Source organism: Siniperca chuatsi, linkage group LG6, assembly GCF_020085105.1.
Source record: "Siniperca chuatsi isolate FFG_IHB_CAS linkage group LG6, ASM2008510v1, whole genome shotgun sequence".
In the NCBI taxonomy this organism is placed as follows: Eukaryota; Metazoa; Chordata; class Actinopteri; order Centrarchiformes; family Sinipercidae; genus Siniperca; species Siniperca chuatsi.
The window spans coordinates 4,880,350-4,899,579 of record NC_058047.1 but is presented as its reverse complement, the minus strand read 5'-3'; the positions used below and the strand labels follow the sequence as shown (position 1 = coordinate 4,899,579).

Genomic DNA, 19,230 nt, shown 5'->3' with positions numbered 1-19,230 from the left:
GCTGCATGGTGATTTTAGCAGAGCTGCCTTTGCAGTGCCACTTAATGACTCATGGTTCATGCATAGGCATGCTCCACAAGACAAAACCAAAGAGGATTAGACATTATGCTACAACACCTTCGCTCTCCTCTGACTAATGTGACAGCTCAGACAGATAAGGACTTAAATGTTGACGTCCTCTCTGGAGGCGCTTTTTGGAGTGGACCTGCCAAGCAGTTATGGGGGATATTCAATTACTTCCATTGCCCCATGTCTTAATAAATAACTGCAGCATTAAAATAACTATTTTAGGGCATAACGTTAATGACAAGAGTGTCATTTCGTTTAGTGCACAGTGAGAAGGAGACTGTTAACAAAACGCTTGTTATAATTCTCGCCACGTCGCTTACCTTATTCTACCCTCCTTTGGCAGCTATTACAGAGGGCTACTTGTGTCTTAAACATGTGACTAAGGGAGAGAGGGGGACAGGGGAGAGCTGAGGCGCCCATGCCTGTTATCTGCTGCTGGGCGCCAACCTACAGTTTCAACAGGATCTGGCTCCTCCGCTCCAGCACACAGCGATGCGGAGTAGGCGGGTCAAGTAGAAAAAACGGCACTGGGGTGGAATTCACAACGGGATATTTAACCATCTTCGTGGGCCGGTTGTCCGCGTCCCGGTAGCCGCATTCCGTCGCATCTGTCCGACGCTGGACCCCGCCGATTTCTGGCTGAAACAAATGCGCAAACGCGTCTTTTTAATCTTCTAATCGACAGCCCCTTTGCGCTCCTGGAGTCTCTTTCCTCCTCCTCCTCTCTCCTCTCTCTCCTCTATTCGTCTCTCCTCTTGACTACATCTCCAGCTGGATGATTTCATTTTGTAAAGTCATTATCCCCAGAAAGGTCAAAGCCTCTGCTTCTAAACGTTGAATTACACTGGGATAAGCCGACTTTTCGCCCTCAAAGTTTCTCACTGAACCGTGCGACGGATTGGTCCGGAGCAGCCTTCCTCGCCGATCACTTTTACCTCTTTTCGGATCCCTGAGTGTGTACTAGTGTTTTTTGAGTGCTGTTTTTCTCCGTGGAGTTGCTATTGAACCCTGGCAAACTGTGAAATGAGTTTCTCTACAATTTCGGCAGATGAGAGCCACCGAGATTCAGCAAGAGAATGGGAAATACTGAGTTAAACTTTATCGGCTGTTCCAAACCGCGGTGAGTTCTTGTAATTATGCATTTCTTGTCGAATTTGGATGTGTGAATATAGAGTACAAATTCCAAACATCTAAACAAACCGACCTGTGGACATTTTAAAAATAACTACATACCAGCAGTGTACTTGACCAGGATAGCACTCTAAAATCTGCTGTGCTGGGACATGTGTGAAATGCTTTCTGAGGCTTGACCACAATGCAAGCAGAAACAGCCACAAAAAACATACACACACACACACACACACACACACACACATCTGCACATGCATACAAACACACTCACAAACTATCTACTGCTACTTTCAGGAAAGCATACACACAATATTGCTTTACATGCTTTGTCAGTATACACATGAGCACAATCAGACTCATCTCCTACCTTTCTCACTGCCTGCCTCCTTTCCACCTCCCCCTTATCCACACTGCCACCCTCTATCTGCCTTTCCAACAAGCATCTCTAATCTATATTCTTTAGGGTGTATTGGCATTCTCGCCTGTAGAGGATCAGATCTCTAACACTGATGTGTGCACAGAGCATGGTTTGCCAGGCACCAGCGAGGCAGAAAACCCAGCTCGCTCTCAGCCCGGGAAAAAAAAAATAGAAAAAGAAAAAAAAAAAAAGTCCCTCTGATTTCATAATTATACATTTCACCCTCAAGCGTCACCCTCAAAGGATGCACATGAGTCAGGGCAGCCTTATGGGATCGTCAGTGGAGGCTGTGATAATGAGCCAAATGCCCTCGAAGAACACAAATAACATTTTAAATGCAATCATACTGGCCCAAGGGCAGACTGGCATAGGTGTTATTTGTAGTATTTTAAATTTAACTTTATATTATCTTAGAGTGATTAACCCACTCCAGTGGCAGGAAGCTAGTTTTGTAGATGAGCTTTATGGGGGAAAAGCAGTGAATCACTGCTGTAATTCTCATTGCCACTTGCCAGTGTTGGGCAGAAGTGTCAAAGCCTCAGACTTTTTATAGGGCCACAACAGGGCCACTGTTCAGCGGTGTTCTCATCTATCCTGGGAGACTTGTGAACCCGACCGTGTCAAGGCCAGAACGCCACACTGTCTCTTCTTATGAAAAGAGAGATTTCCCTCCTTGTATCGTTCACCTGCCCCACAAAAAGAATGAAGTTAACAGCTCAACACATTTCTACATTTTTTCACTGTTAGGATGTCCAGCCAGGCTAAATGTTTGTGTCTACTTTTATGCTTGTGAGTGTGGATTAGCTTGTTTGTCAAGATGCTGATGGTAAGACCAGCTGCCTGTGATGGACATATACTTGAGAGGAGACAAATTGAGCTTGAAAAACACTTTTACATGGCGACTGTGACTGAGCAGGGAGCCATCTACAGGCTTCTAGACTAATGCCAACAGGAGGAATTACATGCCTGAGAGGGCGCCTTGTTCTTACAGTTTAGCGTTGGGTGCCTGATAGGACTGGATGAGGCATCATTCGTAGGTGTGATGGCTGAGGAGAGAATGGGAGAGGAGGGAGGAAACGAACCCTGCCACCCCCCTCCCACAGCTACTGTAAACACACCACTAGGGAATGAAAAGACTGGAGTAAATGCAGTTTTAGTTTGATGCAAAATTGTTCTCTACCGCTTAGCTTTCAGTGGGGGGGGGGGTAGAATGCTAACAAGTGTTCGGCTTAATGAACGAGGGCCCTTGCTGTGTGAAATACCACTGCGGTATATTTGATCATAACAGCTATTTGCTGGGAAGTGGGAGTTGGAAGAGGGATGTAAAAATGTCTGAACGTCTGAAATAAGAAGATAAGGGATAGAAAGCACGGAAGGAAGAAGGAAAAAGGAATAAGAATGAAAAGAAGAAAAAGATTGACTGTGCAGGTTTTGGTGGTATTTTGGGGTCAAGTTTTGCCAGCCACAGCCCATTATTTTATGATAATGAGCAAATCTTCAAGTTTGACTTCAATCTAAAATGATGGAGAAGAGCGGTTGGAGGGACAGAAGGGAAAAGAAGAGGAAATGAGAAGATGAGAATAAAGCAAAATACGAGAAAATCATAAGAGGAAAAAAATGTCTCATTGAGGGATTTGAGACTGACTAGGGCGTTAAAATAGAATCTCACAGATTAAGTGCGACTGGGGCATTAAACCAAAATCTCCCTTTGAGGCAACTGGTAATTGAATGTTGAGTCTGAATATATTCTGTAAAAGCACACACATAGTAACGGACAGACACGAGACTGCGCTTACAGCAAATTTGCAGTCAGTCACAAAAAGCAATGTGCTCAATTGCATGACCATACACCAAGCATGACAAAAATGACTAACCATATAGTTATACATCAAGTAACTCATCCCTAATATTAACCAAAATATAGTTACAACAAATTATAATTAAAGCTGCCTTCAAAAGGAACTTGTGAGGTTCTATTTTCGACATGGGATATTGAGGATCAAGTGGTTTAAGTTGCGAGAACACGCTTGCTATGTGACTGATAATAAAAACAGATGAGTCCTGGTTCCCTTTCAAAAAATTGTTTAGAATTTTGTGTTTTGTGTTTTTAAGGAACATGCCAAGAAGAAGAGAAGGATAATGAATTGGAAAAAAAAAAAACTCCACAGGCTTAAATAAAAAAAAAAAAACCATCAGCACAGTCACAGCTCCTGAACTCTGATCTTTTAGAAAATTTCTGCTGATGAAGTTGTAAATATTACATCTGTAGATCAGGTTCAGATGGCGTCTTCTCATGAACAAGGTATACACAGCTCCACTTAAAGGCATCATAAGTTACAGACAATTTGAAAATTGGTGTACAAGACCACTGTATTATATCCCACAAAAACTGCTAAAAGTTGAGCTTCAAACAAGGTGACATGAAAACTACTGTTTGAATACATTGCATGCTTTCTACATTTCCTACCTCTTCTATATTGGAAGGAAGTGAAGTGAGTTGAAAATAATTTGTTCCATTTGTGGGTATTCAAGAAGCCAGTTTAGCAGTAGAAGACACAAACCAAATAAAGAAAGAAAAAGCCAGAGAAAAAAGTCCCTTTAATTTAAGAGCAACCTTTGTCCCTGTTTGTACAAGGCCACCAGCAGAAGAGGTCCATTTGTGTTTTACTGAGATTTATAGAAGCTTCACTCTGTATGTTCTTGGCCACTCAGTGATATGCAGCCATATAAAAGCGTGCAAGTGAGAAGTTTACAGTCTGGGTAGCTCTCATTAAGGTGACTTTTCCCCTGTTTGCTTTCAACTTGAGTTTTTTATGTACAATAGCTTCAAATGATTTACTACTACAACCTTGCAGATTAAAAATTGCACACTTAGCTTTAACTTGCTAAAAGCTACACATGTACACACATATAGACACTGATAGAGACCACCAGCTGAGTAATGGATTGAATCTGCCTAAATAATTAATCCCCTATTGCTGCCACAGACATCAAGGAGAACATACACACACACACACACACACACACACACACACACACACACACACATTGCATACAGTCTGACAAACCACACACACACTCCCTGCCTGTACTAGGATAGTTATATTGATTGTCAACACTCAAAAATCAAGGTTTGTTTAGAATTGATTTGGATGAGCATGAACAGACAAGAAGCAACTTTTTGGAAAATTTTTTTCATCTTTGCATAATGACGTGATTTTTTGATGGCAGTGTTTGAGGTGACTGGGCTCATTGCTATCAATCTTCCATAATGAATTGTCACTGTATTAAAAAAAGGAGGGTTTGCTGTGTTTGTTATCAGTTTATTGCTTCATCCAGCCAAATTTCCATCTTGCTTTTGTGAGAGGAAGGATTTGTTGGCCTGATCTGTTTCTGTGCTGGCCTAGAAGATGTCTGCTGTAGAGTTTCTCCGCCTTAATAAGCTACTGTCTTATTTTGTAAATGGTGGTAGCAAGATTAAATGGGATTTTATAAAGACAAAGTTTCTGATGTGATATATGCTAATGCTTGTTAAATAAAACTACAGTGCATTTGTGGCAGTAATTCTGGCCAGTTTATTGGTTTATCTGCTATCTGGCTCCCCTGTTGATCAGCTGGTTTCACCTCATATGGAGAAAACAGACATTTTGGACTGTTTGGAATTCTGTCCAACAGTAACAACCAAACGTAGAGCAATTTTATGAGAATTACTTATTCACATGATTTTAACATGATTTGGATGACTGACGACGTGTTTCAGAAGTCAGCTACAGTAAATAACTCCTGCTGGGGGTCTCAGACCCTCCAGCTGTAAAACAAGGTTAAATACAAGAGAATTCCATATGCTCTATATCTGTGATTGATGTTGACAGTACTTTTTACGCAGCACTATCTCTCTAAGTTCCAAATTAGTCTATTTGGATTTCTATTGTCTGAGTTTTATGTGTTCACAAGAGTTCTAACATGGAGTCCGACCTCAACTGACCCAAAACATTTCTTTGTCTGTGAATGACATTTGGCATATAATAGCCCATATAACATTAGAAACATGACATATTTGCTGTGATAACTTTATGGTCATTTCTGTATTTTATCAGCTTCTACCAGCAACATATTCTCTAAATTAAACAACAGAATATGTTGTTTGTCCATGCCCTCTAGAACGACACACAATAGAAGCATTTTCAGACACTCGCATTGGCAGAACAACATCATTTGTTTGTGCTTTCCTAAAGTGTTACAAATCACTGTTGCATTGAATCTGTTTTATGATGTGACAACACTGTGGTTAGGGTTTGGTTAGGTTTAGGCACAAAAATGACTTGGTTAGGTTTAGGGAAAGATCATGGTTTAGGTTAAAATAAATATTTTGTTAAGGCTAACCACCTCCCTGCACAGACTTTGTCACTGTATACCAACGTCAGCTAACTTCCTCCTTTGTTCCCATCATAATTACTACAGCCGCTAGAGGGTTTTGTCACTTGAATGTAAACATTCAAACAGCCCAGTTTGTGGCAAAGAGAAGGTTACCACTTCAATACATTGCTATATGTTATAGAATACGATATTGAAGAGCCACAAATTTGGTTGATTATGCAATAAAAATAATAACAATTATTATTATTATTATTATTATTATTTTATTTTATTTTACACATACAGCAGTGGGGTCTATGGGACTCCAAACAATGATGAAGTAAAGCAAACTTCAACAAAACACAAGTTTTAAGAAAGCTACAGTTTATGTTGTCTTCCTATTAAAATAGGTCTAAATATACAGTATCTCCATATACAGTAATCTACATCATTATAGCAGCAGCCCATGGAAATAACAAATGTAAATACATTTCTTTGTTGTGTGACTTCACTAAAACTAATTTACATACAAAGAGGATTATATGAGATAAAAAATATTGCATCCAAAATGCAACTCATCATAGTTAAAGTTAGTTTTTTAATAATTCCCTTTTTTTATCACTGCAAAGTCTGAGTTAATATACATGAAGTAATGGTTCATAGTGTCCACTTACTAAATAGGAATTTGAACATGACAACCACAGTGCAGAATATTTAAGAAATATGTCTTGGGGTTTTGTTTTTTTGAGAGCTGTCCATCACTAAATTAGATCCACAACATCTCCAGAAGGCTCAAAAGTAAATTTAGCAGTCCACGGAACAACACCTACACAACAGTTTGTGCAGAAAAACACACCCTCACACACCAACACTGCATACACACTTTCATTTGACCTTCCCCACAGCAACCTAGCGCTGCTGTTCATTTATTATTGCTTTGAGTCTTCATGTCAGATGCTTATATATGCATGTTTGTAGATCTGCATGTGTGTGTTCATGATAGTGTGTGTAAGCGCTTACATAGTGACATTTTTTGTCTTTGATGTCTTCTTCCCAGGCCATCAGGGGAGATCATCTTTGTATTTGTTTGTAAGACAGCCGGATGAGTGCAACTGGCAGTCATATATTAGAATTTCACAAAGGCTGTGTTTTACCCCTGGCACTGGTATGAGAGGTATTGTTGACAGTTGTAGGAGGGAAGATAACTGGGTTAATTAGGGCCAAAAACCTCATTAGTCAGCACGGAGGGGAAGATGTAAAGTTTATCAGTTCCTGTTTCCCTACTTTGAGGATGGTTTTGGGGTTGGCTCGCAGACAAGTTACAAAGTGGATCCTGTTGAAGAAATTTTAATGAAATGTTTTAATCAACTAACCCCCCCACCACCACCACCACCACCACCACCAGGCAAAATACATGCCTCCCCTCCATCTCTTTTTCTACCATTGTTTTCCTCAAATGTGTGAGAGTATCTCAGAGTGTGAGATATCACAAAAAGAGACTCATTTCAATTTGCATAATTGCAGTGCCAACAAAGAGGAGGATCTGCTGTGGTGAGTGGATATGGACACACACTGCAAGAAACTACACACACATGCATACATCTACACACACACACACACACAACACTCAGGTAGGTGACCGTTACAGCTCTGGCATCCTACAATAAGCGACCAGATGTTAAGGGGCTGAATGCTCTGTTTTGTCCCGGTCTCCAATGAAAACGGCTGCTGAAATTCTCAAGAAAGATTAGGCTTGGGAGTTCCCACATCTCATCAAGCTTACTGTATCCTCCAAAAGAACAGGGTGAGAGTCAAGATCCAACATTGCAGTCAGTATCCAGGCCTATATCTCTGGAGGAAACATGTAATTCTGGCAGTTTCACAAAGTTACAGGAAGTGCTGCCTGAAAGACGTGCTCCAAAATTTTGTGAAGACAGATAAATCTATTCATCACAAATAAAGCAAATTGGTAGGAAAGGCCAATAAATGAACTTGTTTCAGATGTTCTCTATAGCTAAATCAATTGAGATATTAACTCAAAGTGGCAACACTGGCAATTTAATTAATGTAGCTCAAGAAGTCTGTGAATCAGTCACATAATTTCACAACAAGTGCTCAATATGTTAAGAGTATCAGCAATCATGGCTTCTATGAAATTCTCTTTTACTGCATGAAACATTTGCAAATGTTTTATTTCTTTCCTGACAAGAATTCAACTGCAGTGTCAGCTGAGGACACAACGTTAACAAAATTAGTTGTCTTCTATTATCTTAATGCTTCCTTCTTGATCATTCAGAGGAAAAGTGGAAAACAAAGAGTTGTCATTTTACACAGAGGTTCCAAATAGCTGGAGGACTTGCCAGGCCCACACTGTTCATGTGTCATACCTTAATGTAACCCCCAGTAGTCCTTGTAATGAAAAATGCCTTTGACTCACTGTTTCATCAGTTCATTCATTTTTTTGACATCACGCCTCAGGGAGAACATTTTAAGATATGAGTAAGTTATGAGCATGTTTTCCTTTTTGCTTGACTGGTGGTCTTCCAACACGGACTCCCGTTTTTCATTCAGAACTTATGTTTCAAGAACTGCTTCCATTCCTTGAATGAACTTCTTGTGTGAAGTTGTCTTGTCCAAATCTCGTCTTTTGTAGACTTTATCGAGTCATACTGGGCCGACACGCAAATAGTTTGTCTTTTAGGTTTTTAAATCCCTCTCGTAGAACTTCATTTTAAAATCCTTTGACAAGTATACTATATGTTTTTGTTCACAAGTAAATGGAATGAGAAAAAACAGCAGGGCTACACAGCACTCTTTGCTCTGCTATTGATCTGCTGGGCCTTTTGGTCAAGTAATGACAAGACATTAAACCTTGCTTATGATGGGATTCATCACAGACCACTTGTTAAGTATTTTTGCAGCTGAAGTATTTGATATTCAGTGGTGCTTACTGAATATAGCCTGTCATTATGATGGGCAGTGGGCGTAAAAACGGTGTAGAGTTTGATCTACTGTTGGCTGTACTTTACTCGAATGACCATTTGTTTAACACCCTCCTTTCTCTATCGAACTGGCAGAACAAAAAAGACTTCCAAATGGATATTTCTTCCCCGCAGAGATAAACAGGACTTTGCCATAGGTGTCATTTAAAAGATAAATTGCAATCTCTGTGCTTCCTCTCTACTCAAAGAAACATTATATGTTTTGGACAAAGAAAAATTGTGCGTCACATGACAAGGCTGAGGTGATTGTGCATGGGAGCACATGCCGACTGTCAATTTCGCCAGGGAGCCATTTCTAAACCTTGAGGGCCCCATAACAGATGTTTTCAAAAGCAGGAAAAAGTGCTTCTGAAAGCTCATACCGTTTTTAATTTAACTTAAAATTATGATTACCTTGGTGCTCTGAGAGTATGTCTGGCAATGTTTTCATAATCTGGAAGAAGATTATGAAAACATTGTAAAACAAAACAGTCACTTGATAGCTAAAATCTACATGGATAATTGGTAAAGGGCTGTATTTGCTATTTGATGCTACATCTTGCCTTTCACCGATATTATTCTTGGCATTTGCCTATTCAGGGAAAGCATTACATTCATGTGTGGGAAAATCTATTCCCCCATCATTTGCACTCTGCTCACATTTCCACTGAGAGGACCTCACAGGAACAAACAGAGCTTTCATTTTATATTGAGGTTCCAAACAGCCCTGGGTTATTGCTGGCCCACGTTGTGCAATATCATTTTTGAGTGGATCCACTGGAACCCCAGTACATGCCTACTGCTTGAATTGCAAATTCCTTCTTGTTGTATCACCCAACATTTGATTTGTTGTTTCTAGATTATGTGAGGGCTTCCTGCCTCAAGGAGGAGCATTTTTAACATCGTTTGATGAAAAGCAGTATTTGCATAAGGTTGGAAATGTGACATAATGCCCTTGTAAAGTGAAAATGGCATGTATCTGATATCACCCAGGCAGCTGATAACAAAGGCTTAGTGGCTTTGTTTGGGCGATAATGTGATTATAAGGCTGGCGCAGACCTGTCTGAAAACAATGAATGTTTACAGACAGGACTGCCATTGCAAGTGTGTAAAAAAACATGGAGGATGAGAGTCAAAAGTGGGTTTTAGAGGTATTTGAGAATGCAGAGGAATAAGAGAGTGGGTTGTTTGAGGAAGGAGAGACAAAAGAAAAAGACAAAACAGTGTGAGAGGAAGGAAAAGAGAGCATGTAGGCAACAGGGAACAGAGAGAGCCCAGTGTTCTCCTGCATCAGCTTTTTGGACAACTGCCTATTGGATGATAGGATTAAAGAGTCTTTTAGTATGACCTCTGTGCTCTATTTTGATATTAACATGCCACGCACTCCCCTCTGAGATAGGTCACTCTATACACAACATACACCATGTAAAACAAGGCAGTGTATCACCTATAATATTTAGTCAAAGTGGAAGCTAAGGGTAGTTTTGGATTCAGCTAATAAAACATACACTTGTAGCTGTTTTGAGTCCAATTTTAGTGCAGCATACACACTTCTTCATATATTATCATATAGCGACTTATTCTCAAACCTGATACTATATGATAGTAAGCCACAACTTTAGTGTCAGATTTTGTCAAAACACACACAAATTGCGACTCTGCTCACTGTGTGGCCCTGCACGGCTGAAGGAATGGAGACAAAAAGTGTGAAGCTCGAGCTCAAACATGCCTGCAACATGACTGATTGGAACAAATTGGACTAAGTCCATCACAGTCTGGACCAGTTGGTGTTGACAGTTGGGATATAAAATGAATAATATATATTATATATTAATATAATATATTATATACTATATTATATATACTATATAAATAATATAGTTTAATTTTTATTATAATCATTGGCTTTACTCTCAGGTCTCTGGCCATTGTTCTCTGTAAGAGTATTACAAGTGTGATTTTTACAACTGGAATCAGGACCAAGGGAAAAAAGCAAGCAGAGCAAATGCAGTGGGGAGCTATGAGTGAGATTTTTTTTTAAATCCAGTTCATCAGGTGTCAGTGCGGAGCCACAGCCCAGATCAGTCCACCTCTCTCTCATGAAGCTCCATCTACTCCAGCTGTCTCTGCAGAGTCTGTGTTTCCCACATCTATCTGTTCAAATCTTATGTTTCTGTGCCTTTTCAGTGCAAACATGCAGCATAAATTAGCAAGACAAATCGTCGTTGGTGCATGTCCATTTCTGTTTTTGTACAAGAACAAGGGCATCGTAACTCTAATCATTTTATACCTGTTGTCCAGTGTGTTGTTCTCCTTTCTGCCTCTCAAGAACTAAAAAAATCTGTGTATGTTGGTGGGAAAAGTTGTAATGTGTGGGGTGTGTGGCAGACTGAAGTCACAAAAATGAGAATTTTAAACTTGACTTGGACTTGACTGTTCTGACATTTGACTTACTTGAGACTTAACTCCCATAAGACTTACTTTGGGACTTGATAGCCAACATCAGTTCAGTTTTGACCATGTAAAAACACTACAGAGCTTTAAAAGGGATTTGTTCAAATGCTATGAAAAACCAGAAAACCTTGGATTGTGACTTGCAATTTGTTAATTACATGTAACTTGACTTGGACATGCCCTGAATGGGGAACTCCAGCTGTCTGTTTACAGGTCTTAAAGTACTAATGTGAAAAGAAAGTTGTATAAAGCCTTTTGTGGCTCTAGAGGAAGCTGTGCGAACTCTGATAAAGTCACTTGAGGCAATTTATACTTTTAGAAGTTACCAGAGCTCTGTAGCCCACTCCTCATCTCTGCTTGAGGCTAGAGGTTTGAGGCTACATTAGTTGGTTCTTGTATAACACCCCAAAGTCCCATTATTTTTTTAATTAATAGCACACTAAAACATAAAGATATATGTATACACACATACAAATGCACACACACTCCCACACACATTGGGGTCAGGCGTGCAATGTCAGACTGAAATCAATTTCCAAATTGCTAGCTCATCTCATCTTATTAAAACTACTAAATTCAAATCCTCCTGCATGCTTAAACTTTTAATAACCAATCCTTATCTCTGTCTCTTTCTGTGGATGAATGTATAATAGTATTCAAAATTACAGTTGAAATCTGTTTCTGCTCTTTCTGTCCACTTCCAGCTGTTGTGCACTCTTCCCATTCTGTCTGCTGTGTTGTCTGAGAGTAATTTTTGAAACCCACACACATGTGCGCACACACCCACACACGGTCATATGGCTGAGTTAACTTGACAGATTGTCATCAGAATACTGTAATGGGACTCAACCCCCCCCCCCACACACACACACACACACACACACCCCAACACACACACACAGCAAAGGAGTGTCACTGCGGGGGAGATGATTGACGGGGCTGGAGATGGTGATGGAGACTAATGTGAAGACAACAGTCTGCACAGCATGTAGTCAGTCTGATAAAACACAGCAACCGAGACTTTTTATTTTAGCAACAAAAGTTGTCTTTGTGTGTGTGAGAGTGCATTTCTTCCTTGATTTGTATGTGAGTACAACTCTTAATAGATCTGTTGAAGTATGATGAGGAATTATTCGCTGAGTTAAAGGGATGAATTCACAATTAGAATCATAACTTCTACCACTTTAGAAGCAATTGTACTAGACAAGAGGCAAGAGATTCATGTTAGAATATCTCTGAAAATCACAGTCAGGCGGCAACAAAAATGTGTACTAATCAAGTCTGCAAAACTTTTCCCTTTTTACCCAAATTATGTTCTTGCTTTGTGTAGGAAAATCCAAACAAAAGTGAAATGCTGTGTTCTAAAAAAGGAGCTAAATTGTTCTCTCTCCAAAGGAAGATTGATTCAAAGAACATCACAGTGTGTTAAACCCACCAGCCCCTGAGAAACATAATTTTAGTTGTAAGGAGTGTAGGGCTGCAACTAATGATTACTTTTATTATTTATCAATCTTTCATTTATTTTTTACAAATCATCAATAAATCCTTAAGTATAGAAAATGTCTAAAATTAGTGAAACATGCCCATCACAATTTCCCAGAGTCCATTCAGTGTACATCTTGTAATTCCAACAGTCTAAAATTGCTTATTTTTCTCTTGTTTCACTTTACAGTTTAACCAAAGGTGTCATTCTTGTTTGGATTAGATTAAGCAGACAGTTGACAGTGGAGGACAGATATTAAAACGTATTGTTAGTCAACCTAATATTAGTAGTTTATATTGATTAGCATGTCTGATTATTTACATTGTTACTGAAGCTATTCTATTCTACATCATGTTCTACAATATAACTACTGTTTTCACACATCCACTATTGCCATAATTAGTTACTGCCAGTGACTGTGGTTAGATCGTGAGTGATGTTGTGTGCACAAATCGTGATGTTCTCTAACAAATATGTAAAAAACAGAAAAGCAGCAAATCCTCAGATCTGAGAAGCTGCAGCAAGTGAATGTTTATTATTTCTTTCTTGATAATTTATTTAAATGATCAATTCATTATCAACATTGTTGACTACTTATTTCCTGTCAATTATTTCCTGTCAATACACAATTGATTAATGGATGAATCATTTCGACATGAAAGGATTGTGTAGTTTTTATAGCTCATGTCAGGATTTCTGTGTAATGAAACCCCTTCAAACAATTGAAAATTCAAGCATCTATGTCTTGCTGGTACATGGAGCTGTTAAACTTTGACATATTGTAAGGTTTTTGTTTTTCTCTGTCTGTCTTTTATGCCGGATGTGGGTGTTTGTATGTATCCTTATCTGTGTGTTTGTGTTTTTCTTTAGGTGTTCGGGGGGCGTTGAGGTGATGCAGGTCCCCCGGTCATCCCAGTGGAGGAGCCAGCTAATGACGAGTGGCTTTGGCTGCTGAACACCCCCCCCACCATCATCACCGTCATCCCTCCTTCGCTCCCTCCATCTCTGATGGCTCTATGGGGCGTCATCAGCTTCAGCCTTCACTGCTGGGTGTGTCTACGGTCTGCAGTAACAGCAGCAGCAGCAACAGCCAGCCTCCCCAATGACAAGCCCGGGGGCCCCCTGGACTGGCTCCTGTCTGATAAAGGGCCCTTCCACCACTCCCCAGAGTACATCGACTTTGTGGAGAAGAACCGGCAAGGCTTCTCCACCAGATACAAGATATATAGGTGAGTCATGACTGCAGGGTGAAGAGGCACTTTACACTGTATTTACTACTGCAACATCACTACTCCTATTGTGTGCATTAAGGTTGGGCGATATCTACCGAATTGGCACATGACAATGTCCACTGTGAAACATTGGGGCGGGGTCGTTTTATGGGCTACTCCTCTATAATTTTTTATATACTTTCTTTTATACTTTTTATACAGATGTATATTAGATATTAATTCGTATTTCTCTTTTTTGCACATTTGAGCCCATTCACAATCCATCCTCACCTACTCACCCGGTCTTTCCTTAATTTTCCTCCCTATAGCCTATGCTTAAAGGGACAGTTCACCCCAAAATCAAAAATACATATTTTTCCTCTTACCTGTAGTGCTATTTATCCATCTAGATTGTTTTGGTGTGAGTTGGTGAGTTTTGGAGATATCAGCCACAGAGATGTCTGCCTTTTTTGAATATAATGGAACTAGATGGCACTCGGCTTGTGGTGCTCAAAGTGCCAAAAAGTACATTTGAAAAACTCAACATCACTTTCCAAAATTAATGACTACTCAAGATAATCCTCAGATTTGTTGTGAGCAGTTTCATGTGGGAACTATCATAGTTTGTGTTTCTGTCTGCGTGTGGTATGTGTGTGTGGCAGGATGCGCTCCAGTTAAATTATAAATCTACAGATTGAACAGCAAAGAAATGAGCCATGTCTATGAAAGGAATACTTCAGCATTTTGGGAAATACTACTAATTAGCTTTTTTGCTAAGAGTGAGCGATACCGTGTCTGCAAAGTAAATATGAAGCTACAGTACAGCCACCAGCCAGTTAGCTTAGCATAAACTGGACATGGGGAAACAAGCCTGGCCTGGCTCTGTCGAAAGCTAACAAAATCTGCTTATCCACCTCTAATTAATAGTCCGACAACCAACCCCCCCCACCCCCTGTAAAACCACAACTTGTCATTTTACACTTTTTTTGTATGAATTAAACTGCTTCATATTTACTATACATACATGACCGTGGCATACTTCCCAAAAGGTTGAATTATTCCTTTAAATGCAGTTAGCACAGCCATGACACCGTTAGCAGTTCACAACCACAGCTGCCCAAAGGCTGAAGACCCCCAATGCAGCTATCACTGCAATCACAGTCACGGCAGTAATTATCTGCTATAATTTCATTAGCATTCACTTTTATTGTGTGTATTTCTATATGTTGGTTTTGGGGTAAATATTCCATATGGATGATTTTACAGTATAAATTTAATGATTCAGCATCATTAATCATGTTTTCATTAATACTGGATATTTCCTGTAGGTACCAGTTAGCTGTTGCATATTTTGAGATGTGTATTCTGAGAAAAATAGAGATTTAGAGAGTCTCTCTAATTAATAATCTCAAAATTAATATGAACCATGTATTTCAACAACCTCAAGCCCACCCCAAATTTGTAGTCCTTACCTGACCCTTATTAAAGAAATTATATTGCATGCAATGAAATTCACTGCAGTTAAATCAGGTGAAGTTGAATTAAATGAGTAAGGGATGGGATGAGTAAGGAAGGGAGTGAACTTTCATCTGCCTTGGTTGAATTAACTAGAAAATGTACATATGTACATATGTTGTAATATGTTTGTTAAGGAACAAAAAAGTTGAGGACAAGGTCATTCCAAGGGCATTCATCCTACAACTGTGATAGGTTATCTGAACACTACTGTAGTATGACAGTAGTGTCCAGAGCTGCAGCTGCAAAGATTTTTATAGTGCTAAGTAGTATATTTGCTTTTCCCTGCTAACTTTTTTATTGTAACATCAAAATGATGTAAGGGAGAAAATGCAACACAAGTGCATATCACATATTAGTGCACACAGAGGACAATATGCTTTCATGAAAACCCTATTCATGGTTACTTAGTAGGCAGACTGCAATATTTGGCCTGTCGTGCAGAAAAGGTTTCTCACAGCCAACGTTCACAAGATATCTGGCAAATGCCCACATAGAATCATGTATTTCATGCAGGCATGTTGCTATCAGCTGGCTGTATATCACATTCTGCTGCCATCCAAACCCTCAGGGAGTCACCTGATCAGGAGGTCAACTGAAATATGTTGATTAGCACTGAGAAAAAATGATGATTTGTCATGACAGCAACACAGTCTGAGGTATCGGCATGCAACCAAATTAGTGGAGATTGTGTCATGAATCATATCCTTTGTCATTTAGGAGGATGTTGTCCAGGCTTCTGGAAATAGACAGACAGGGTTCCTGACATCTATGGATCGGTGCAAGGATGCTTTATAGCTTCGGTGATCGGTTGCCGCGTTAGAGCTTTTTATTATTTCCTTCTCTGGCAAAAGGCAGCGATCCGTTAGAGCTGAGCTGCATGGGCGGAAAGATTAATAGTCTTATCATGTGGCCCAGTGATTAGTGAGCTCTTAGTACTTATTACTCTGCATTATCACAGAATCCCCTGAGAGGCTTCTGTCAGCTGCAAGGTTGTGTTTGAGGCTCCCTAGATTACCACAATGTGGCACTGATTAATAGTGATGATATTAAAAGGAAAAACTAACCTAAAAAGTAAATAGCCTGTAAATCTTCCTAAATTGAAATTCACTTGGATTCAGTCCCATTCGATTTCAGAAAGAAATCTGACGAAGACAGGAGGGATACAGCTGTGGGTAAGCTTCTGTTTTTCTGTTTAGGGAAATAGTGTCTCTCTTTCAGTGCCTGTGTTGGTGGGGTGAAATGTGATGATGATCTTAGGAGCACACACCTGGAGGTGGCTCATAAAAAATTCAGTAGGGTTGTTTTATTAAAGAAAATGGGCCCACTGCAATATTTTCTCAAGGGGGCCGAACTTCATAGCTATGCTCCTGCTGTGTAAAATAGGTTCTTAAATTTCTAAATCAAGCTCTAACCCTCGTGTACAAACAAGAAAAGGAAGTGATTCTCTGTGGCAGTGATTCCCAACCTTTCTGTCTTGTCAAAGAAATATTGCCACTCCTCACCACAGGTTGAAACTGCATCTGAGGGTGAGCAGCGCAACCAAAGGCTGATGTTTCCTTTTCAGACTGTTTCATTTGAATAATAGCGACCTGAGGAGGTGATATTAATAAACGTTTTTTAAAATACCGTTACCTGAGTCTCAGCGCAGATATCAGAATGATACTTTTAGTTTAACAAAATATGCCGAACCTCTCAATGCATCAGTGTTTAAGTAGCCGTATAAGGCAAATTTTGCCTGAATAAAACAAAAAATTTAAAAAGTTTTCAGATTTAGATGAGAAACATCTGATTAAAGAATAAGTGAGCAAGACTAAGAATCTCACCAAGCATTTGATGCCATCTTTCAATGCTTGAAAGTTTTTGATATTTGATGCTACAGACACATCAACTATCGATGTGTACTTAGAAAAAGATTTGCGCTGCAATACCCAGCACTAGAAGAGGAAAAACAACCAGTTTAAAGAAAAGCCCAATGCCTCAGATTCATCATGATCCCTTTAGTTGTTTATGGGGAACTACTGCTCTGTGGAGCTGTAGCTCTGGTCAACCTGCAGCACCTGTATGTATCTTAATTACTTTTGATTACTCTAACCTCTATTCATTATTGGTTAGAAATTCATATTCCAGGCTAATCTAACATGAACCTTGCTGTACCTCTCCAGATTAAACAAGTTTTAGCTGTGTCAAGTCTCCTTGTGGATTTAATGACCTGACAGTTCATGTAAATTAGCTTTCAACTCTGTGATAATCAGCTGCCCAGAATTATTTTCTAGGTAGTTTCTATGTAAAATTGGAAAAGGAATCATTACCGTACTTTTCTTAAAGCAGATTATGTAGAATCTTTGTTTATGCAATACTGACTTTTTAAAGAAAAAAATGCTGCATTATTGTACTACATAAATAACTATTTGTATCCCATCACTATATTGGAATGGATTCAATGGATTTTGCAGCTGTTTGATGATCATGAAACTAATTTGCATGTAACAAGGCCTACGCAAGATTAAAATTGCTGCTAAACTTTTAAAATCTGAAGGAAACATATTGATAACAGCACAACTGTTTCTTCAAATAATTATTCAACTAAAGGTCAGCCATTATCAGATTTGATGGCATTTGTCAAAAACACAAGTTGCTTACTTTATCCCATACATACATATGTTTCCATTTTCTGTACAGCAAAGTGATACAATTAAAAGTTTGTAAAATAAAACGAGTAGAACATTGATTCAGGCAATCATTCCTGATAAAACCTCTGCAGCAAAGTTGCTGAATCTGCTGTCAACATAGATGTTAAAATCGTCAACAATGAGTAATTGCTTTATACTTAAAATGAAGGACACTCAGTTTGTTTAGAAAGGAGTAAATTACAGTAGATAGTGTCAGTGTGTCAGTGAACATCACTGTGCATCAAAACATAATGAATTAAAACAATGGGACTATAATAATTATCTGCAAGTTAATTCTGCAAACTGGACCACGTGGGACACCCCCACCCTTTGAATTTAACTTGATCAAAAAAAAAGCAGCTTACTGCTTGATATAAGAGCCACTTCAAGCACAATGAAGATTTCCTAAGCCACAGGGGAGTCTGCAGGTGCTCTGAAGAGGGTTGAGGTGAGTGTTTTAGAGCAGACTCCCTCAGCGCTGCTTCTCAACAACCCACTGCTACATTCTTACTGATGTTCTTTGTCTCGTCTCCTCTCCGGAAATTTCCTCAGAGGTTTTGACAACTCCAAGTTGCTCCTTGTGGTAAACAAGCTGGTGAAAGAATGCTAATAAATAATAGTTTTTTCCCCCTTTAAGGCACTGTTCCTATGCTGCTGTTTAAGATATCAGAAATTTTTTGGAAGTGATAAGAGACATAACATTCTACCCTGAATCAGCCTCATTAATTGCTCAGTTTTTACTTTAGTTCTCACTTTTATTCAATTTGTTAACGCTGCAGGCAAATGAAGTCGGCAATTTCTCTCAAGTTGAGCTGTCTCACTAAAGTTTGATTCAATAAAGATCATAAAAGTGTAAAAAGATGTGATGATTCCACTGTAAATGGAGGGAAGCCTCATTATGGTTTCCTTTTTATCCTCATTTCAGGTTTTTAGCCACACT

The 19,230-nt window shown here is 39.3% G+C and overlaps 1 protein-coding gene across 1 annotated transcript in view; it reads left to right on the top strand.

The window, feature by feature from the left end:
* The first annotated feature begins 470 nt into the window (after positions 1 to 470).
* Positions 471 to 19,230, top strand: part of brinp3a.2 (bone morphogenetic protein/retinoic acid inducible neural-specific 3a, tandem duplicate 2) — a 46,146-nt gene continuing 27,386 nt past the window's right edge. Inside the window, exons 1-2 of the mRNA XM_044200188.1 lie at positions 471 to 1,189; positions 13,763 to 14,121. Of these exons, the coding sequence (XP_044056123.1) occupies positions 13,901 to 14,121 (221 nt within the window). The 5' untranslated portion in view covers positions 471 to 1,189; positions 13,763 to 13,900. The remainder of the gene's footprint in view (positions 1,190 to 13,762; positions 14,122 to 19,230) is intronic.